A 24,620-nucleotide genomic window follows, 5' to 3' on the forward strand; every position below is an offset into this window, starting at 1 on the left:
AATAGCGGGGTTCATGAGCCATCAGCCCGATCCTGCAAGCAAAAATCCTGCAAATATATCCTCCCCCCCCCCTCCCTTCCCCTCTCCCACCATCCTGCTGGAAGAGTCCTGTTCCAGCACAACCCTCCCTCTCCCACCCCACCAACAGTGGAGGGCTATGCATGAAGTACTCGGCGAGGGGGCGGCTCTCTAACTCCGGGGAAAACAGAACGATTTCTTGGTTATTTTTTTGCCTTTAGTTTCCCGGAATAAGGTTAAGGAAGAGCCTCAACGTCGCAGCCCATCGGCGCCACGACCGCCTCTGTCCCCGGTGTCGTCCGGACTGCAGCCCTCCGGTGTCGTCCGGACTGCAGCCCCCCTGTGTCGTCCGGACTGCAGCCCTCCGGTGTCGTCCGGACTGCTGCCCTCCGGTGTCGTCCGGACTGCTGTCCCCCGGTGTCGTCCGGACTGCAGCCCTCCGGTGTCGTCCGGACTGCAGCCCTCCGGTGTCGTCCGGACTGCAGCCCCCCTGTGTCGTCCGGACTGCTGCTTCACTCACCTTCGGGACTTCAGCTCGCGGAAGAGCCGTCGGGTCGTGCCGCTGTCGTTCTTACACACGTTACAGGAATAAATTCGAGGGGATTTAAAGGTGGAAAATTCCATAGAGGGGTGCTGAAGGAGGTCGTCCCCCGTTTTGGTGGAAAGTTTCTGATGCGTGTGTTTTCTTACTAAGTTTTAACGCGTCACCAGCGGCACCATCACTGTTATCTGCCCCATCACCACCATCACCATCACCACCATCACCATCACCACCATCACCATCACCACCACCACCACGCCCAATCGTCACCAACAGCAGCAGCAGGAGCAGAGAGGCGGGCGGCCGCCTGGTGTGTGTGTCTGCACCCTCAGGTCAGCTTTAACGTGTACCACCACACACCTCTCTCCCCTCCCACGCTCCAGCCCCCCCCCCCCAACTTATACCTGCTGATCCCACACCTGGCACCACACACACACCACACCGTGTATACCCACACCCGCTACACCCCCCGCCCCTCACGTCTCACAATGAGGCTCCACGACTCGCCCCTTCACCAAGACTCATCTCAACTCATCTTGACTACTCCAACACATTATTACACAATATCCCAAACCAGCAACAAAAACGACGCATTAATAAAAACTAAGCGCCGTAATATAGACGTTTTCCATGCATCGTCTTCGATATTAGTTTGATTGGACTTGTACGTGTTCTGGTTAAAAACAAAACAGTTACATTCTCGACGGAGTGGGGGGGGAAAGGAGAGAACGGCTGGTCCCCGTGGACAGTGATAGACATGGCACCGGAGATGGTGGACCAAACACGCGTGGAAGAAATCAAGACGGAAGGCTGGTAATTATAAGAGCCGGGAGAGGCGACAGACTCAAAGCCTAAGCCGCATCTTGTGAGACGTGACGGGCTCTTCCGGTCTACCAGGAGATAACCACCTTGTTCAGTTGTTAGGACACGGGGCCGTCTGTTTAGTGACAGGTGTTGACGCTGGCACTCTGGTGGTGGTGGGAGGTGTTGACGCTGGCACTCTGGTGGTGGTGGCAGGTGTTGATGCTGGCACTCTGGTGGTGGTGGTGGCAGGTGTTGACGCTGGCACTCTGGTGGTGGTGGTGGCAGGTGTTGACGCTGGCACTCTGGTGGTGGTGGTGGCAGGTGTTGACGCTGGCACTCTGGTGGTGGTGGCAGGTGTTGACGCTGGCACTCTGGTGGTGGTGGTGGCAGGTGTTGACGCTGGCACTCTGGTGGTGGTGGTGGCAGGTGTTGACGCTGGCACTGGTGGTGGTGGCAGGTGTTGACGCTGCCACTCTGGTGGTGGTGGTGGCAGGTGTTGACGCTGGCACTCTGGTGGTGGTGGCAGGTGTTGACGCTGGCACTCTGGTGGTGGTGGTGGCAGGTGTTGACGCTGGCACTCTGGTGGTGGTGGTGGCAGGTGTTGACGCTGGCACTCCAGCGGTCACAGTAGACGCAGGCACTCCAGCGGTCACAGGAGTAGACGCAGGCACTCCAGCGGTCACATGAGTTGACGCCGGCACTCCAGCGGTCACAGGAGTTGACGCCGGCACTCCAGCGGTCACAGGAGTTGACGCCGGCACTCCAGCGGTGACAGGAATTGACGCCGGCACTCCAGCGGTGACAGGAATTAACGCCGGCACTCCAGCAGTGACAGGAATTAACGCCGGCACTCCAGCGGTGACAGGAGTTGACGCAGGCACTCCAGCGGTGACAGGAGTTAACGCCGGCACTCCAGCGGTGACAGGAGTTGACGCAGGCACTCCAGCGGTGACAGGAGTTAACGCCGGCACTCCAGCGGTGACAGTTGACGCAGGCACTCCAGCGGTGACAGGAATTGACGCTGGCACTCCAGCGGTGACAGGAGTTGACGCAGGCACTCCAGCGGTGACAGGAGTCGACGCCGGCACTCCAGCGATGACAGGAGTTAACGCAGGCATTCCAGCGGTGACAGAAACTAACAAAGGCACTCCGGTGCGGGCAGGAGCTAACGCAGGCACTACTCTATAGTGAAGAGGATACTTTACAATAACAATTCTTTGGCTGAAAAAAACTGTGTAAGTTCCGCTGTACCCAAAATGGGTCCATATTTTTATATAGAGAATTTTGCGGCAGCAGGTAAAATTTTTAGTGTGTGTGTGTGTGTGTGTGTGTGTGTGTGTGTGTGTGTGTGTGTGTGTGTGTGTGTGTGTGTGTGTGTGTGTGTGTGTGTGTGTGGCTTTACATACAGAAAACCGAGGAATAAAGTATTAACACTCATACAAATAAATGAACAGACAATTAAAGATTCATAATTTCCTGGCGTCATACGAATTTAAATACAAATATCCGTTGGTGCTACAACGAATACGGATAACTCTTCTCAACCGATTCCCCCCATCGAGTCAGACAACAAATTGCGTCACACATATATATATCTTCAGTAACGGTCAATATTTAAATTCGAGCTTCGTGTTCTATATTTGGCAGGCTGCGTAAAGGTGATCGCCTCTATTCTTGGCTACGTTCTCACGGTCAACCTTGTATAAATTCAACGGTCAATAACGGTTTCAACGGTCAATAACGGTTTTAACCGCCAATAACGGTTTCAACTGTCAATAACGGTTTTAACCGCCAATAACGGTTTTAACCGTCAATAACGATTTCAACGGTCAATAACAGATTCAAAGGGCCGCGTTACAAACTTCGTTGTGTACAGCCTAGTACCAGTATTTCTAATATTGTAATACATTTTTACGCAAGGTTATCGCGCGTGAGTGTTACTAAAAGGAACTTCAAACAATGCTCACTAATTAAATAAGCAAATACTGTACAAGAACATGGACACATGACTCGTCGTCCGCTCCCACACAAGCAGCACAGTCATCTCCCAGCACCAAACAACGCAATTACAGGACCTCCTACCTTAGCTTGTTGCTTCCGGGAAGTCAAGGTCCCCGAGGCCGGCTCTAACCAGGCCCTTTTGGGTGGTGGTTTGGTCAACCAGGTTGTTAGAGGCAGCTAGTTAGCTAGCTAGCTAGCTGCTTGCAGCCTGACGTATCATTTACAGATCGGTTTATCGTGTAATTGTCAAAAGAGGCTTCCATCAGGTAATCCTGGAAAGGTATTTATCTACTTCCAGGAAGAACCTCTGTTGACGACCTTTAGAGGTCGGCTAGTTGTTTAGAGGGATTGTTCAAAAGCCTTGGGGCCAGATTCACGAAGCAGTTACCCAATCAACTGTTGTTATTGTTATAAACAGCTTCCTGGTGCTTCGGAGCTCATTTAACTGTTTAATAATTGTAAACAAAGCCGCCAAAGATTGAAAAAAAAAGATGTAAGTGCTTGCGTAACTGCTTTGTGAATCTGGCCCCCTGGTCCTTTAATGTTGATAAAATTCTCTCTGTAAGCGTACCTCTTGCACCTCTGCTTTTCAATAGGGCTATTTTGCACTTCCTGTCGTAAATACATGGAGAGTTTTCCGGGAGTTCTTTTACTCCCTGAGCCCGGCCTGGGGGCAGGACCGACCTCTGCCTCTTGCTCTCATGAGTAGTTATGTGTACAGTTTACAACCAATCCCTTTGATATTTTCTAAATATAAAAGTTACCAATAATTGAACTGTTTTGCTAAATGGATTCAGACCTTAAAATATCTCTGCATATTCTCCAACTCAACAATTTATGCAGCTTTGGAGAGGGCTGTGAGCATGCAACAATATTAAACCCAAGAAAGCACTAGTGTTTTAAAAAGTACCATAATTGGTCTGGCATCTCTCTTGTGTAAAAGTTCCTTGTTACCAGCCTGTCATTTTTCTTGCAGGTATGACAGCTACTTTATTGTGATCTTTTAAGGTAACGTCTTCAGACATGATTACTCCCAAAGCTATTATGTTGTCTTTTCTTTCTGTGAATTGACACACAGTTGTAAATGGGCTGTTTTGTTTTCACTCTCTGCACCCAGCTTAGCCTAACTTGAGCGGTGATCTTCAAGATTCTACTTGGCCTAACTTGAGCAGTGTTATTACCTTGCCTTTAGTTGACTGTTGATAGATGGCTTGACTTGTTAGATGTATACTGCCTCGCCATCGTCCAGTCTTCTGCTGTTGTTGTATGTGGTGATTATTTTGGTGGTGTTTGTCATGGTATCTCTGTTGATGGTCTGGTTATGTGTAGAGATTAATGTTCCTTGATGGGTCTTTGTTGCTTGTGCATTGGTAGGCGTCTTGAAAGGGTTGGTGTTGTTGTCCTGCCTATATATTGACATCTCTGGGGCTAACATTCTCCAAGTGAACATGTGAAGGCATAGACAACATTTGTCTCCTTCAAGGGAATTTTGTTTGGTGTCAGGGGAGTTCTTCATGAACAAGTTGGCAGTCTTCTTGCTCTTATAGTGTATTATTAATTCAGTCTTCAGGATGGTGTCGATAGGGGGTCACATTACTATCAAATAATACTTTTCAGGACTTTCTCTTACGCTTTCTGCGCCGTGGAGAAGTTCCTGTCAAGCATTATAACAATGAAGACCGGTAATATACTGTTGTGTTTAATCTGAGGTTGTCTTGCGTCTCTCCTTCCTTTTAATGATCTCTTTCGACCTATCAGTTAAGAGTACCCTTTATCGGCCAGTCAAATTAACCTGGAGAATTCTTGGACAGGTGGGCACAGACGTGTAAGGTGCACTGCCCGATAGGCACAAGATAACCATGTGATTTTGTACCATGATTGATAGTGCGCTGAGGAGGGAAGGACCACCTATGGTACATTACCCTGATCACGCTATTACCAATTACCAATATCACGCTATTGTGATTTGTGTGTGTACCCTGAGTTGGAGCACACAAGGTCCACCTTGTGTAGTGGATGGTACTTGAAGGCCAGGTCCCAGATTTGGACCTGGAACGAAAGATACGGAAGGAAATACAGAATATAACCAATGAAGAGTAGAGGTGCCATAGGCACAATCAGAGAACACTGAACATCAGAGGTCCACAGCTGTGGAACACCCTTTCAGCAAAGCAACAGAAATATTGCTGGAACGAAGGTGGATGTCTTCAAGAAGCACTTGGATAAGTTCTTACAAGAAGTGCCGGACCAACTCAGGCTGAAGTGGATATTTGGGCTTGCGGGCCGCTCCAAGCAACAGCCTGCCGAACCAAACTCTCACAAGTCAAGCCTGGCCTCAGGCCGGGCTCGGGGAATGGAAGAACTCCCAGAACCCTCTTTAGGTATGCAAGGTACACTGCCCGAAGGTACACCATCCACGGTACACAATTGATTGGTTGAGAGGCGGGACCAAAGAGCCAGAGCTCAACCCCCGCAAGCACAACTAGGTGAGTACAACTAGGTGAGTACAATACATGTTCCCGTAAGTCATCAAGACACCGCAACAAATTACAGCTACTCCTGGTATATATATACTCTAAAATACACACCAGGTATACTCCAAGTGTACTCCACGTATACACTAGGTATACTCCAGTCGAAGAGGCTGGAGTATACCTGATATAATCACGTGAGAAGATTGCATTTATGTTCACCTGTATCTCGCCATCTAATTATAATCCCTTAAAGCTCTTCGTGATGTCAGAGCATCTTTTTCCCCAAGATGCTCTGAGGGTCATACATGGAGGACAAGATGCTCTAAAGGTCATACATGGAGGACAAGATGCTCTAAAGGTCATACATGGAGGACAAGATGCTCTAAAGGTCATACATGGAGGACAAGATGCTCTAAAGGTCATACATGGAGGACAAGATGCTCTAAAGGTCATACATGGAGGACAAGATGCTCTAAAGGTCATACATGGAGGACAAGATGCTCTAAAGGTCATACATGGAGGCCAAGATGCTCAAAAGGTCATACATGGAGGACAAGATGCTCTAAAAGGTCATTACTCTGCTATTTGTTTTTGGTATTAATTATCGGTCAAAATCTAGCCTTTCGGAACTTGCTGGCGGCCTTGTTAAAAGAAAAAAAGGGTATCTAATGTTTATGTAAACATGGATGGGAGAAGGGGAAGTGCGCACGCGCCAGAAAGCGCACTGACCTGTTATCTCAGACCAAGGGGTCAACCACCTTTCTACCAGACAAAAACAGCAGCTGTCGACCACCTTTCTACCAGACAAAACAGCAGCTGTCGACCACCTTTCTACCAGATAAAACAGCAGCTGTCGACCACCTTTCTACCAGACAAAAACAGCAGCTGTCGACCACCTTTCTACCAGACAAAAACAGCAGCTGTCGACCACCTTTCTACCAGATAAAACAGCAGCTGTCGACCACCTTTCTACCAGACAAAAACAGCAGCTGTCGACCACCTTTCTACCAGACAAAACAGCAACTGTCGACCACCTTTCTACCAGACAAAAACAGCAGCTGTCGACCACCTTTCTACCAGACAAAACAGCAGCTGTCGACCACCTTTCTACCAGACAAAACAGCAGCTGTCGACCACCTTTCTACCAGACAAAAACAGCAGCTGTCGACCACCTTTCTACCAGACAAAAACAGCAGCTGTCGACCACCTTTCTACCAGACAAAAACAGCAGCTGTCGACCACCTTTCTACCAGACAAAAACAGCAGCTGTCGACCACCTTTCTACCAGACAAAACAGAAGCTGTCGACCACCTTTTTACCAGACAAAAACAGCAGCTGTCGACCACCTTTCTACCAGACAAAAACAGCAGCTGTCGACCACCTTTCTACCAGACAAAAACAGCAGCTGTCGACCACCTTTCTACCAGATAAAACAGCAGCTGTCGACCACCTTTCTACCAGACAAAAACAGCAGCTGTCGACCACCTTTCTACCAGACAAAACAGCAACTGTCGACCACCTTTCTACCAGACAAAAACAGCAGCTGTCGACCACCTTTCTACCAGACAAAACAGCAGCTGTCGACCACCTTTCTACCAGACAAAACAGCAGCTGTCGACCACCTTTCTACCAGACAAAAACAGCAGCTGTCGACCACCTTTCTACCAGACAAAAACAGCAGCTGTCGACCACCTTTCTACCAGACAAAACAGCAGCTGTCGACCACCTTTCTACCAGACAAAACAGCAGCTGTCGACCACCTTTCTACCAGACAAAAACAGCAGCTGTCGATCACCTTTCTACCAGACAAAACAGCAGCTGTCGACCACCTTTCTACCAGACAAAACAGCAACTGTCGACCACCTTTCTACCAGACAAAAACAGCAGCTGTCGACCACCTTTCTACCAGACAAAACAGCAGCTGTCGACCACCTTTCTACCAGACAAAACAGCAGCTCACATCTCGAGAACGTGAGGGACTACATAATATGTATTCCCTCACGTTCATAATATGACAAAAAATATATGTAATACACTCAAAAAGCCCTATTCTGGAAACGGGTCTATAATACACTATACCGGAAAGCCAGGCCGTTCCTAGAACGGACACGTGAAACTTCGGTCCGTTTTTGGAACGCCAGGCGAACAGATTCATGGAATGAACAGGAATGAACAGGAATTCATGGAATGAACAGATTCCACGAATCTGTTCATAGAACGAACAGATCAACACAGGTCATTATCATTATTATTAGCAACGGTTCACTGATGGGGACAGGAAGGTTAGTTTGATAGTACGATAATTATATATGTAGACTAAATACCCGGAATGAGGCTTAAGGAATGAGAATGTCGGTGAGGGACCCACCGGCACTCATGCTTCACTCACTCCTCACAGTGAGGAGTAAATTTTCTACAACTCATTAAAGTTCTGGGTGGTACCACCTCTGGTGCAATTATGGGGACCCACAGCCTCAGAGAAGAGAACACAGAGCATTCAGGGAAGAACTTGCCATTTAACTCTGAATACGTAAGAGTGTTCGCTTCTCCTACCACCCGCCTTATATATATATATATATATATATATATATATATATATATATATATATATATATATATATATATATATATATATATATATAATAGTACAATTAAATCAACTCATCCTCCTCTTTAGCTAGTATTTTTTGTACCTATGTGAACCATCGTACATAAATTGACGTAGTGGACAATTAGATAGTAGAACTTGTAACTATTCACTTTACAGTCCAGAAAAATCAAGCTAAACCCTAAACTCAAAATACACACATAAATCACAATATCGTGATGCATCAAATGAACAAATCCACAAGGCCCGTGATGAGGATTCGAACCTACGTCCGAGAGCATCCCAGACGCTGCCTTAATCCTAGATCCCGCTGTCTCGGAGAGGCTGCAGGATCCAAGTAAGTTCAGTAGAACGTCTGGTTTCAACTCTTTTGACCATGTCGTAGCTCAGTCGATTAAGGCAGCGTCTGGGATGCTCTCGGACGTAGGTTCGAATCCTCGTCACGGCCCCTGTGGATTTCTCCTAAACTTAAATATTCCTAGGCCTAATATAGCACGTATATGTACTATATTAGGCCTCAGATAGCGTGTATTAGGACTATGATAGCTAAATTAAAATTTGTTATCAACAAATACAAAACGTTTCCCAGTTTGTCCAAACACAATAGTACCAAATTCTACTTTCTAATTGCCCATTACATCAACATGTGTACGATGGTGAACATCATTACTATAAGTACTAACTAAACACGAGGCTGAGCTGATCAACTCTACAGTCTGTATGTTTCGTCCCACAAATGTTATCATGATTTCAATTTCTTGTTGGAAAACAGAGGCGAGAAGAAGTGTTATACTCAAATTATATGGCGGTTGAGACATAACCAATCACAGGCGAGTAGGCCTCTGACGTCATGCCAGACAGAGGAGCACCAGCCGTGCTTGCAGCAGGGCTCAGTATTCTCACAGACTCAGAATAGGTTGGACCTCGGCTGGCCAGTTATACACCTTGCTGTCTTAATCAATAAAACTACAGAAGTGTATGACATTCAACCCAACAAGGCAACGAATAGAAGAAGCAGGGGAACTCTTCACTTGCTTTGGAATATAACCAGAGGAAGGTCAGTTAACCAAGTTTCAAAACATGCATTCGAAACTTTGGAGAGTTCTCCAACCAACTGGCATAAAACTCCGCCGCCTGGAGGCGGATACTCCACGTTCCTGGCGTAGCACACACATCCTCTTCATTAACGAGTAGCCGAAGCCGGGAACAAATTCGCAGTTTCGTAATTAACACATAATTTCCAAAGGGCAATAGAAATTTACTTATAAAGTGAACATTAAAAGATTCGAAGCGAGAAACTTGAGAATTTCACTGTAGATAAATATTCGTTTTCAAAAGGAGAATAACAAGAGACTAGACCTGAAGGCTCATGCAGAGCGCTCCAAGGGTTTAGGATAAGTCCACAAAGACCCAAAGGGACGTGGGCGGATTGCTGGGTCGTGTTCCAGGGAAAAACTAATAGTGTAAGATTTACCATGAGCTATGTATGGTAAGGGTAAGTAAGTAAGTTCTCAACGGTAAGGGAGAGCTCTCAACCTACTAACATGAGTCGGGAAGCGTACCAACCTGTATACAAATGAAAGAGAAACGAGCCTGGCCTCGGGCCGGACTTGGAGAGTAGAAGAAACTCCGAGAACCCCATCAAGCAGGTATCAGATTTAATTACCTGCTTTACCTGCTTTAATATCTAGTGCGTGTTCCATGAGGACGTCAAGGACGCGGGTTCGATCCCATCGTACAGCTTCAATATTTTCCCAGGCATCCAGTGTTAGAAACTGAATCTGAGAATGACTTAGACCATACGTGAATATGTGGCCCCAAGTAACAGCCTTCTAGATCAAGTGAACACAAGACAAGCCAGGTCCCAGGCCGGGGTTGAGGAGAAGAACAGCTCCCAGAACCCACTCCAGGTATGCTCGAAGTATGCTCCAGATACGCTCCAGATATGCTCCAGGTATCCAGGACAAAGACCTCCACCTGCCCGCCCCACGACCCAACATCACGTCGTTCCTGAAGAGTTAACGATATAAGGCAACTGAACTGATAACACTATCAGACCTCGTCGTTACACAAGCAGGAAATCAATGTATCTTCCAAAGTCCATTACAAGCTTCGGAATCCTGATAAGCCAATATCAGGCTCATAAGAGCCAGATAAGAGATGAGCATCAATGACCAGGAGAACCAGATAAGAGGCAGGCAAGACCCCACCCAGCCAAGACCCCACCCAGACAAGGCTCCAGTCTCAAAATAAAACACGCAGATCACCTCTCAAGACTGAGACAAAATGTGGCGGACTGAAGACTGCCGAAGACAACGAGGCTGTAACTTAACTCTGACAATAAACCACAGGCCGCTCTTAGTACCACCAGACGAAACACGGCCGGAAGAACCGTGGACATCTTCAAGAGGAAACTAAATAGTTTCCTCCAAGGAGTACCGGACCAACCGGGCTGTGGTGGGTATGTGGGCCTGCGGGCCGCTCCAAGCAGCCCGCAGGCCCACATACCCACCGCCTAGTGGACCAAACTCTCACAAGTCAAGCCTGGCCTCGGGCCGGACTAGGGGAGTAGAAGAACTCCCAGAACCCCATCAACCAGATATCAACCATCAACTGTGACACACAACAGCCGAGCAACTACCTTCAACCACACCAAACCACAAAACGACAATATCTAACAGCCCTATTAGGCTAATAACAACTCTCAGCCCTTAGCAGCAAGCAAGACAATCTTCTTAGAATTGGATTATGTTAATACTGACAATACCCCATCACTAACGACATCACAAACACGTTGTCACCCCGCAGAGAGTGCGCTAATAAGTGTAGAAGACCTTCCAGGTCCAGGTGGTTTGATGGAGGCCAAGATGTGTCTGGGCCTCACCTGAGGAGCAGGTGAAGGCGGTCGGGGGAAAGGTTCACAGGTAGCCTAATTAACCTGCCTTCACTTTGGTCAGCACTGAACCAATCACGGGTTAATCTTCTTATAGTTATTGACAGGTGGGGTTAGCTTACCGCAGGAGAGAGAGAGAGAGAGAGAGAGAGAGAGAGAGAGAGAGAGAGAGAGAGAGAGAGAGAGAGAGAGAGAGAGAGAGAGAGAGAGAGAGAGAGAGAGAGAGAGAGAGAATGAGAGGCACATTACAGTCTCTAACGAGGTTATCTGCAGAGAACACGGAGGTAATGCTACAGATACCATCAGAACAGATGAGGTCAGAACAGAAAGCAGAAGGCTCTCTGCCCCATCCTCCACTTCCTCATATTCTCACTGCGTATGAAAATGTTGTTCCACAATGCTCTATTGAGAAACATATATGATGACCTATTACAAGATTCTTATTGAAACTAATCTTGCTACTGCGACTATATATATATATATATATATATATAAATATATATATATATATATATATATATATATATATATATATATATATATCTCATGATGCTGTTAAGGTTGGCACTTGGTATTATACTGAATGTAAATGGATTGTGTTTGGCCTTATAATAGAAGTTAATATATTCCAATATTATAAGATTGTAGACGTAGAAATCGTCCCAGAGAGAGAGAGAGAGAGAGAGAGAGAGAGAGAGAGAGAGAGAGAGAGAGAGAGAGAGAGAGAGAGAGAGAGAGAGAGAGAGAGAGAGAGAGAGAGAGAGAGAGAGGGGGGGGGAGGGGAGGACCAAGATAAGATCAGAAGCAATGAGTTTAAATGACAAATTGAGAAAGGTCACTCACCTCACTCATCGGTCACTGTCGATTCAAGTGTTCCAAGTCCCTCACTCAGGTGTGTGTGTGTGTGTGTGTGTGTGTGTGTGTGTGTGTGTGTGTGTGTGTGTGTGTGTGTGTGTGTGTGTGAGACCTACACATGGCACCACCCGGCCCCTGGTCCCTACCAAGGGACGCAGGAGCGCCCCTGCAGGCTTAAGCACGACACCTGCACTGTTTACATATGTTGCTCCGCCCTGTGTGCAACCACACGGCCAGGTAATAGAAGCAAAGGAATTACTTTGTATAAATTCCGGTTATGTAGACGGTGTTAAGCAACTGTGGGCGCAGCGTGGCCATCAGGAAGCCTTCTGCTGGTAACAGTTAACTGAAGGCAAGTTGTGCTCTAGCTCCCGGTCACAATGGAGTCCATACCTAGTTAAACACAAGACAAAGTTAGAGAGGATTCATAGGTATGACACCAGACTAGTGCCAGAACTGAGAGGTAGGAGTTACGAGGAAAGGCTACGGGAGCTAAACCTCACGTCCCTGGAAGACACAAGGTAAGGGGAGACATGATCACTACCTACAAACTTCTCAGAGTAATGGACATGGTTGACAAAGACAAACTCTTCAGCACGGGTGGGACACGAACAAAGGGACATAGGTGGAAACCGAGTACCCAAATGAGCCACAGGAACATTAGAAAGAATTTTGTCAGTGTCAGAGTAGTTAACAAATGGAATGCACTAGGAAGTGATGTGGTGGAGGCTGACTCCATACACAGTTTCAAATGTAGATATGATGGAGCCCAGTAGGCTCACGAACCTGTTCACCTGTTGATTGACGGTTGAGTGGCGGGACCAAAGAGCCAGAGCTCAACCCCCGCAGGCACAATTAGGTGAATTAGGTGAGTTAAGTGAGTACACTAGATGAAATGTTTCCTTTCAGAAGGCACCTTCGTCTAGTCTCTGAAGACTCTCCACACGGCGACCAGTCTGGCGTTATGCTGGCAAGGTGACGTATGCCTCCGGAGTTACGACACAACGCCTCCTTACTGAGGTCCGTGAAGGCTGCTGTGAGGTCCCCCGCACTTGCGGATGCCTCTCACGTTATTTATCATATTTACGTGTGTAAAACTTAAGTTCTGTATTTGCTCCAAGATGTTCGTCTTGAGTCGACTGAGGAAGGTGACATCCCTGATGGTGTTCCGTCTCCATTCAAGTATGTCTTGGGCGAGTCTGAGAGCTTACGCCAAGTCCTACTTGGGGGAAGGAGACTTTCATTCACCTCTTTGAGAACCTCGGCGTCTCTTCCTCCTCCTTTATTACTCATTCACTCCCATCGTCATTATCATCGTCTTATACGTGTTGTTCTTGAATTACAGAAGCTTTCTGGGCCGCCGTATTGCTCGTCTTGGAGTATACTATGTATTTTCCTTCTGTCCCAACTCTAACCATTGATTTGGGGGGTGTATTTACTATTTGTATTTGTATCTGAAGAAATGACCTATTAGCTGTTGGACCCCGTCTTTCTAGAAAATTAATTTTTCCTCTATTATTTTACTAACATATTTTTATTACACACACACACATTCCACAGAAAGCAGCCGTAGGAGCTGTCTAAGTCCCAGGTACCTATTTACTGCTAGGTGAACAAGGGCATCAGAGTGAAAGAATCTCTGCCTACTTGTTTCTGCCTCTGCGGAAGATCAAACCCGGGCCCTTAGGACTACGACCCCAGAGCGCTATCCACTCAGCCGCGAGGCGCCACAGCATATGTGTAGGTGTATGTGTGTATGTGTGAGTATGTTCGGCTTAATGATTATTATTTTTGGATATACATTTATCCGTACAAACAAATGCGTAAATCCATGTACGCAAACTCCTGGATATATAAAAAAAAAATACCACTGCTTAGGGGTTGACCAAACCACACACTAGAAGGTGAAGGGACGACGACGTTTCGACTTGAGAATGGTCCAGGACGGACCGAAACGTCGTCGTCCCTTCACCTTCTAATGCGGTCTGGTAAACATACTTTAGCCACGTTATTGTGACTCATCGCCTGCACTGCTTAGGGGACAAGTAGCTTACTAACTCCTGGATACCTATTTACTTCTAGGTGAATAGGGGCTTTGATTGATAGAAAACACTACCAACATTTACTACTTAGAGGACAATGAAAGCTTATAGTCCATAAATATTATTAAATCAGACCTCTGCATTGTTGCCAGAAGGCTGCAGCTGAGAGGTATTAATAGCCTAGACACGAGCGTTGCCAATACTAAGTTAAACCACAAACTATATTATATCTTAAAGAGACAAATGAAGGGTGAAGAGTGTGGTAAGGGGGGGAAGAATAATGACAGAAAACGGGGGGCAGGGATAAGAAAGTTTTAAGAATAGGCATAGACAAATTGGAAAAAAAAACACACGAGCCAATAAACTCAGAGATGAAGGCCAAGAATAACATCCGTAAACTGAAACCAGTAAATAAAACGACTGAAAAATCATCTCAACACAAAACACACACAAAAAAACGACTGAAACACAACGATACTGAATTTCGCAACAAATTAACACTAGGCCTACAGGTCCCCACAACACATTAAACAAACACAAGCAACCTTACACAGGTAAACATAAAACACGATTCGACGAAAATAAAACCAAAAATATATTACGGTAAAACAAATCTGAACAAGGGGGGGGGGAGAACAACATGTGGACCACTGAACGACAGGAAGGTATACAATAATAACTATACTCAAGACGGAAGATTCCAGCTAAGGTTTAGCGCGCAGCCAAAACAACTCCCTAACACCAGCAGTCTCCCAGAGACTGAGTACAATATTAACACAGGAGGTAGAAGCCTAGCTTAAAGGTCTTGACGGAACAAAACCTACAGGACCTGACAGGATGTCAACACAGATCCTTAATGAATCAGCGAAGACCTTGACCAGACCACACACTAGAAGGTGAAGGGACGACGACGTTTCGGCACGGACCGAAACGTCGTCGTCCCTTCACTTTCTAGTGTGTCGTCTGGTCAACGCACTTCAGCCACATTATTGTAACTCATCGCCAGCGAAGACATTGAGAAAACTACTGAATTCACGATACAGCATCACTAGCCACAGTGGTAATGCCTGATGGTCTAATTGTCCAACCTCTCTCTCTTAATTTGCCACAACGTGCACAATACGGAGCACTAAAACGCATACACCCAAGCCTCCCACCTAACCTAACCAACCCAGGCACAGAAAACGTGGACATTTGTGAGCAGCAACTTGTCATAGTATCCCCCTATTTTGTACAGACATTGGGGACCAAAGCGTACCAAGCGAGACGCCTTAGTTGACAACACAAGTTAACATCTCAGGTCCTTGTTATACCAATATACACAATTGGGTGAGACAGCACTCTGCTACAAACCAATGTGACAAGGATACCATGCAAAGTATTAGAGAGAGAGAGAGAGAGAGAGAGAGAGAGAGAGAGAGAGAGAGAGAGAGAGAGAGAGAGAGAGAGAGAGAGAGAGAGAGAGAGAGAGAGAGAGAGACAGAGAAACAAATAAGAAGAAGAATGCAACACCCAGATAAAAATAACTTCATAGTACAGCATTGGCATGGGTTCATAAGTCGTGCCAAGCAGAGCTCTATGATGAAATGAGATCAGACAAGGGAGGGCTGGTCAGACTACATACTATTAAGAGTGCCAGAAATTATTTGGCACTCCGACATAAGAGGCTCCCCTAAACAAGCTAAAGGGGCCAAGTTGGATTAAATAGTTGTGTAACAGTCTAATAAGCCTCTTATTTTATGTTCACAACATTGTAACTGTTTTGTACAACATTTTGTGAAGAACATCAGAACACTTAAGAGCATTTAAGAACATTCTTAAATGCTCTTTAAGAATGAGTCAGAGTCAGCATATCGGGTGCAAAAGTTGAGCCAAGGTAGAAAAACTATGATTGTCGTTCCTTATTGGGCAATAATAACTAAGATTAGAGCAAGGAGGAAGAGTCTTAGGGATGCTGCAGGTGGCAGTTGCTACCAAGAGTGATGTGTAAGCTTAAAAAATATATGCAGAGAGAGAATTTACAATGAATTATTACTAGTGGAATCTTCCAAGAGTTTCTGTAAATCGAGTAAAGTGCCTTTGGTCCAGAATTCATACAAATATTAGCATGTTACATTGATAGAATCAAGAATTCCAGCTGTTAGGATTTAGCAAGCCTAATTAGTGTGTTCAATAAATCATAGTTGTGAATTAAAGATAGACACTTCCTTCTTCACATTTTCCCTCTGCCCTTTTCTGAATGCCATATTATATATATATATAATATAATATAATATAATATATATATATATATATATATATATATATATATATATATATATATATATATATATATATAATATATCTAATCAGTTCACATCAATTAATACTCTCCCTTAGTTTCCTGTGAAACAGTCATTCGCCCTTCTTTTGTTTCCAAAGTAATCCAGCTTAACTAGTTTTCAGCGACAGATGAAACAAACATATGGAGTTCAACACTTAGTGTATATTTACTAGTTCAGTTTATAATAAGGTAAGTGTTAAGTAGAAGTACTTACCCAACTGTCCTCTTGGGACACGTCTAAGAAGAGGAGGTGATTGTTGTGCCGAATATTGCAGAGGTGATTTGCGAGGAATTGCAACCAGTAAGGTTAGATTAAAGGTGCCAAGCGAGGCGGGGGGAAGGGGGAGGAGCAGGGGGGCGAAGTTGCTACACCGGTGTACTAAATTTGGTTAGATATTACTTAACAAATAAGAGTAAAAGTAAGAGGGTTGGAATTGCTGTGCAGTAATGACTCAAGCATCAGTGCCAGAGTTCATGCAAGCCTTAGGAAGTTACACTTAAATGAAAACTGACTTTCCTTTAGTGTCACTACAAGAATGAAGCAAAGTTGGTGAGGAGAATCAAGATGAGCGAGGGCTCCCGGAGGCTTCAGCAAGACTTACGTAAGTTGCAGTCCTTGTTGGTCACACGGTTTCTAGACTTCAACCAAATACGAGCAAGGTCATGAGGATGGAAATGCAAAATAATAATACAAAATGAACGGAGAAAACGTACCAGTGCCAACAGGAGATATGAACGCGAAAGAAGCCATAAGCCTAATATTGATTCCTATCACCGGAGGTAAACAAAAATCAAATCACATAAACATATGTTTAGCTGGCGTCAGACATGTAAACAAGAATGCTTCCATAATGCTATATACAACATATGTTCAACCCGTGCTAGAGTATGCAGCACCAGCTTAAAATCCCTCACCTCAAAAAAATGCAAATAGTAGATAGCGAAAATACAAAACTGAGAGCCCCTAGCCTAGGCTAATAACACACAACATAATGAAAATATAGAGGAGACATGATCTAGACATACACAAGTTACTCAGGGGCATCGATAAAACATAATATTTACCAGCATCATAACGAGAGGACAGCCATATAAAGGTAGAAGCGAAAGTGAGCAAGAGAGCCATTAAGGCAGCAGGCGAGTGGACCGAATTTGAATAAAGGTAAAAAGACACGATAGTACCTCCGTCAATTGTTTAAAATACAGACATGATGAAGCCACACAAAGGGACCTAGAGCCATTGCTTTAGACGACCGACAGCTGGAAGGGCGCGACCCAGTGGCGAAAACAGTTTAGTAAGAACTGAAACGCAGGGAAACCCCGCTGGTATATTGCCTCCACACCCCTCCTGCCACCCCCATCCGTCTATACCCACCCCAATCCGTCACCCCCCTCTCCTAGGACACCATCACCCACCGCCCACCCTCACCCCCTCTCCTAAAACACCATCACCCACCTATGATGTCCAAACCACATATCAGAAAATGGAGAAACGACGACGTTACGGGTTCGTCATCGTCATCACACGACGTGATAATGGTCCAGGTCGGATCAACACGCCGTCCTGTCTCCATTTTCTGATGTGTGGTTTGGTCCTAAATCTTCAGCCACGTTATTATGACGCAGCGTCTGCCTCACCCACCTACCACAACACGCCTCGCAGACTTTTCCGTGTGACGAGCAGAGTTAGCTGCTTGCCTTATTTGCCCAAAGTAACACACTTCAAAACAACTTAAAACAGAGGCTCTGCCCCACCACTGTCACCCACACACCCACCTCTGTCCACCATCACCACCTAAACACCCGTCCCTATCCACCATCACTACCCCCATCACCACCTACCCCTGCCCACTATCACCACCTAAACACCCGCCCCTATCCACCATCACTACCCCATCACCACCTACCCCTGCCCACTATCACCACCCAAACACCCGCCCCTATCCACCATCACTACCCCCATCACCACCTACCCCTGCCAACTATCACTACCCCTGCCCACTATCACCATCCCCTTCCCCAGCTCACCATCACCCACCCCCCTATCCCCTATCATCACCCAGACACTTGCCTCTACCTACGACCTTGGCTGCTAGTCAAATGGGTATCTGTGCATCACAGAATGCATGGCAATACATTAGAACATTTTTAAATTTTCCTAGAGGACGAATTTATATGGCAAAACCCCAGTCAGTGAGTGAACGCACCGCCAAAGCCCCACAACAGGAAAAATATCCGCCAGAACGTTCATCTACCCACTTGTACTTGAGACTTGGATGGGACATACTTTCCTGTCTTAAGTGAACCGCTTGTCACATATATTTACATTCAGATGAGAAGCAAAACACTGTATTTTACACATGCCTTCATCAGTATACGAGGTGGTCTGTTAAGAGAGAGTCGGGTATAGCTAGTGAGATTTATCCGTTGATCTATCCATGTGGATAGGACACCCGTTTACCCCACTCTCGTGGTTCCACCTCTCCAACATATGTATCTCTGGCACTGATGCTTAAACAATTCTGAATGTTCACTCAATCCGCCGCAAAAGGCTTCTTACGGTGTGTGCAGCACAGTAACCGGACCAGGCAATGTGATGTAGTCATTGTGCGAATTCGCCTTGGCTATAGGCACATCTGGCAGGTTAGTGAGGCTGAGCCACTACCAGAATACTCAGATTGTAAACTCTGTGATAAACCTTTAATGCATTCACTAGAACACTATATTGTTGAATGTGAAACCGTAAAAGATTTTAGACCTCCTGACCTATTGTACCACCAACTGTGTAACTATTTCACTGACTCAGGTGTTCTGGACGACATCCTAACAATATATCCTAAATTTCTGTGTCCATTTTAAAGAATGAAGAATAATTTTATTTATATTACTTCTAAGCTGCATCACTTATGAACCCATCCCTGCCCTTGTGTGGCAGTGCACAACAGAAAGTTGTATTTACATATTCATACATTGAAACATTGATTGTAACCATGATATATATATGTGCTTCAGCCTACAGTTTAGACCTATTGACTTGTGTATGACCTTCTGTCCTGCGTGACAGTGAACACCAGCATTATCCTCACTCTAATAAGACCTAATTGAATTCCTCAGATTAGGCAAAACTGTAATTAAATTGTCAATAAAGATGTTAATAATAATCTTATCTATCCTGTCTTTTCTCTCACCCTCTATTCCTGCCTCACCCCTCTCCAGTCCCCGACGAAGGGAGACATGGAACAACAAAATAATGCCTCTATACAACATGTTGTTGTTTTCGCTACCTGGAACAAAATGTTCCAGGTAGCACGGGCTATGGTGAGCCTGGTGGAGATGAACCCCGCGTCCAGAGCCGGGTGGAATTAACAGAGACGCTGGATTATTAGTGAAGGCGTGTAGAAGGTCATTGCAAGCCACTCCACGGTGTGAATGACAGTGCACATGTGCGTGCAACAACACACAATGGTATTCAACTTGGTCCTGTAATCTACTACAAGAAGGATACATAATACCTGAAATAGGCTGTGCATGAACACTCCAAACATTTTGTAAGGTTAGGCCTAAAGCCACTCAACATAAATATGAACATTACGCTGCAATTAAAGTTTTTTTTATAGTCAGTCTGAAGCATTGCACCCCAATTTAAACCTCAAATAGGAGAGAGAACCCTATTGGGGTTTACATGTTCTTATGGCGTGCTGCGTATCACTTTTGTATACCAGAGGCGGGACCAAAGAGCGAAAGCTCAACCCCCGCAAGCACAACTAGGTGAGTGGCACTGTCCAATACTGTCCTTATGGTGACGTCTTCACTCACAGGGTTAACTTGTACTGTCCAATACTAACCTTGGTATATTTACTCACAGGATAAGTGGCGCTGACCAACATATTTACTCAGTGCGGCCAAATTTCACTCACTAGGCTTTCCAGCAAGGTCATTACTTCTCGTATGTTTTTTGTCTCATCGGTTACAAGTACCTTCGTACGCAAGACGGTTCGAATTTTAACCCCTTCCTGACCTCACTTAACCTAACCACACCCAACCGAGGCAACATAACCTAAGCGTTCACGTCCCAACCTAATGATATATACGATTTTGGCAATCCGAAAACCAGTTTTGCCGAATCGTCTTGTGTGCCATTTCACCATACCCCTTCACGTGTTCAGTTTCCTGTGTGCCCTTATCTCAGTGTATTGTATGTCGTGTTCCTCCGCTCTCCTTGAATCCTGCGTTGTCAAGGTCAGGTCTCTTTTGTCTTCATCTCCTTTAGTTCAGAGACTAGTCTAGACTGGAGACAAATCTCGGGACTTTTATCAATGATTTGGATGTGCTTAATAGGTTCGGATTCTAAGCGTGTTTGAGTGTGCATGTGCACAACTGTACATATTTATATGCACCTTGACTTGTGTATATGTATGTTGTGTGCGTCCTGGCATCTGCATGTATATATATGCTGTGTTCCCGGGTACTTGGCTGGAGGTGCTTATCTAACAGTGACCATGGGGAAGTGAGGTCTATCTCTATACTCTGACAACTACATCCTTGTTACATTCGCTGTGTATGCGTGCGTATGTACTTGTGAATGCATGCGTACGTGTTTGTGTGTGATTGTGTATGCGTGAGTGCATGTGTAGGCGTGAGTGCCTCCATACGTTTTGGGGGAGCACACGCATGAGCATATCTCTTTCAAGACTGTGCATGCACTCACCTAGTACCTGCATGTAGTTGTGCCAATGTATACTTATACACCATTCCCCCCCCCCCCCTTCCTGGCGCCCCACACGTCCCTAAACAGTATTGATCCTCAGCTACTTTCTTAGAATCGAGGAAGCTGTGGATTCCTCATACCTTAGATTCGACTTAAGAATCATTTAAACAAATCTTGAAGCGGCCGGCGTCTCTGAGACACGCCTCGTTGCCTCCGATTACTGTACCCCAACTCTGGGCTCCTTGGCGACAAACAACAACTCTCCCGCGTTTTTTTAAACTGCGTCCGTTTTTTATGTGCACAGATTTCTTGCCAAATTTATAAATGTATTTGTGTGTGTTAAGTTAATTTCACGCGTCTTATTTTCATCGTGTACGCTTGTTTTTCGTAGTTATTTGCATCATCCCATTTTCTACTAGGCTTCATAAACGTAGTCTTCCTATGATTTGTATCCATAATTTTAAATATTCATATTAACTTTTAACTGACATCTCCGACTATCTTAACTTCCAATCTTTCCTCCTCTTAATTGTCTTATAGTTTGTCACTGACCCTCGTCTCATTTCTTCACGTTTCTTAGATTGGCTTCACTATTTCTTCCCCTTCTCACTAAAGCATCGATTACCTAGTTCTCAAGAGGCATCTTAACCTCTCCCATCCTCAGTACTCAAGTCGCATCTAGCATTGACTTTCATTTATCGTCATTTATATCTTCATTGCCAAGACTTTCTCTATCAATCTTCCATGTCACTCCTTTCGGTCGTACAGCATCACTTTCTTTATTCTATTCCTCAGTCAATCGTTTTAGTCATTTCCATCACCATTCGGTCTTTCCAGTCATTACGTTCAGACTTTTTCAATATCATGCGGCATCTGCAGCTTTTCTCGTCGCTATATTTCATGTCTTTTTTCCATAACCGCTAGATTCAGGCTTTTCCGTTACTTATTGCTATTTACAACAATCTTGTTTTCAGTCTTTTGTCTTTTATCTTTCAGTCTCTTATTTCTGGTCATTTTCTGATCGCCCTTCTCATGTCTTGCCCTCAATTTCTAATTACCTTTATCACCCCTCCCTTCCCCTCATTTCCTGAACGCCCTCATGACCCTTCTCTTTCCCCTCATTTTCCACCCCAACTCTCCCCTCCGTAATTCGATCCGATAATGACAGTCAGTCCACTAACTCTAAACCGTAATGCAACAACTTTTGCTTTTAAGAATGATTGTAGCAGATATATATGGTCATTTATCATTAAAGGTCAGTGGACACGCGACTGGAGAAGTCTGACTATAGCAACAACAATAATAATAATAATAGTAATAATAATAATAATTATTATCATATAAATTTCGATAAAATAGCAGCCAAAGAGATTATTACTTAACCCGCAATAGAATCCAGCTTGGGTGGACCTTATTTCAAGGTCCAACACGAAGGCAAACCACGGGAAAGTGAGGTACGCCCCCAAGGCACACGAGGATTTAGCCTGTGTTTATTTTGCTATTGTGAAGAGGGTCTGTGAAAAGGGTCTGTCAAGTGGGCCTAATAGGCCGTGTCCCAGACTAACAAAACGCCCCTAATTAATGGAAAGATAAACAATAATGGACTTTCATTCCGCTGACGGACCGTGTCCGTAACTGATTAACCCGTTTCGTTGTTGACAAGTCGACGATTGGTGATTGGCTTCTCAATAATCTCTTGGAATGCTCAACAATGTGCATGACTGAGTTGAGCAGTAATGGAAAGCACTTCGGAATTCCTCTTGTAAACAAATACTTTTTATTGGAATTCCATCCAGTCAGATTAGGCTAGTTTGCTAATATCGTCTCACGCACATTATTAAAGAATAAACGTTAAAACTTTTTTTGGATTAGCTATTTCAAAGAGCATAACAATACAGTGATAAATAAAAGACGCTTTTAACTTAGTTAAAACTACGAGGGATGGAACTATAAGAGGAAAAGCGCCAAGATAAGGATATGGGATGGGATGGGAGGGTGGGGGGGGGGGGAAGGAATGGTCTCCAACCACTTGAACAGTCGGGGATTGAACGCCGACTAGCATGAAGCGAGACCGTCGCTTAATAGAACTATGGAGTAGTTTATGCGTTTTGAAGGGAAACCAGTTTGTTGAAAGCGGCTATGTTATATCCCCAGGACGAGGGAGATGGAAGCCAGGAGCAGGAGCGGTCCGGCCCACCGCCCCAGGGTCATCTGAAGGACCAGTAATTACGGCAACACTGGATTTCCCAAACTGTAATACAGTACGTGAATGATTCGACTGGTTATTCAACCCTACTACACGCACCTTTACGATTTAAGGCAATTCTGCAACGTTTAATAAGCTTAATAACATCATTAAGACAACAGAACCTTTGTCGTATGTTACAAGGCATCACCTTAAGTTTCAAATGTGTGATCTGAAGTCCGGAGTACTAAACCAGGTATCAATGGTTTGGCGTCAATGTAGGAAGCGTTTCCGACAGCAGACTTTCTATGACAGCTGTTGTGGCAGCAGGAAGCATGGCAGGCAGCAGACGTCAGGCCATGAACACCTTCTGTAGCAGCAGGAAGCATGGCAGGCAGCAGACGTCAGGCCATGAACACCTTCTGTAACTGCGGGAAGCATGGCAGGCAGCAGACGTCAGGCCATGAACACCTTCTGTAGCTGCGGGAAGCATGGCAGGCAGCAGACGTCAGGCCATGAACACCTTCTGTAGCAGCAGGAAGCATGGCAGGCAGCAGACGTCAGGCCATGAACACCTTCTGTAGCTGCGGGAAGCATGGCAGGCAGCAGACGTCAGGCCATGAACACCTTCTGTAGCTGCGGGAAGCATGGCAGGCAGCAGACGTCAGGCCATGAACACCTTCTGTAGCTGCGGGAAGCATGGCAGGCAGCAGACGTCAGGCCATGAACACCTTCTGTAGCTGCAGGAAGCATGGCAGGCAGCAGACGTCAGGCCATGAACACCTTCTGTAGCTGCAGGAAGCATGGCAGGCAGCAGACGCCACAGTTCGCGTGGTTCAACAACGTCGCCACCGCCTGGAGGATTGCGTCATCGCGGCCAGTAGTATCGATCTCAAGCCTCCACCTTGTATAACCTTATCTAAATTACTCTAGCTTACAACAAAAAAATCATATATCTATATCTATAATTTTCCAGCATTTGTACTTACTTAGGGATAGCTGCCTCCATTGCACCTTCTTCTTACACTTTTTCCCCATTGATAGCTATTGTGAACAGGTTATAAAAGTGGCTAACAACAACTTCTAATCAATGGAGGAACATGACACATGGCCACCCGCCACCCGCAAAGTCCCACGTGAAACTACCGGAGTCTGGCTCACTGCCGCT

At 45.4% G+C, this 24,620-nt stretch overlaps 1 protein-coding gene across 2 annotated transcripts in view; it reads right to left on the reverse strand.

The window, feature by feature from the left end:
* The window catches only part of LOC123774794 (serine-rich adhesin for platelets), a 226,400-nt gene extending 201,780 nt beyond the window's left edge, over positions 1-24,620 (reverse strand). For both annotated transcript variants that reach the window (XM_045769406.2, XM_069310765.1), the window contains exon 1: positions 24,442-24,620. In XM_045769406.2, coding sequence (XP_045625362.1) covers positions 24,442-24,490 — 49 coding nt within the window. In that variant the 5' untranslated portion in view covers positions 24,491-24,620. The remainder of the gene's footprint in view (positions 1-24,441) is intronic.

Source organism: Procambarus clarkii, chromosome 68, assembly GCF_040958095.1.
Source record: "Procambarus clarkii isolate CNS0578487 chromosome 68, FALCON_Pclarkii_2.0, whole genome shotgun sequence".
Taxonomy (NCBI): Eukaryota; Metazoa; Arthropoda; class Malacostraca; order Decapoda; family Cambaridae; genus Procambarus; species Procambarus clarkii.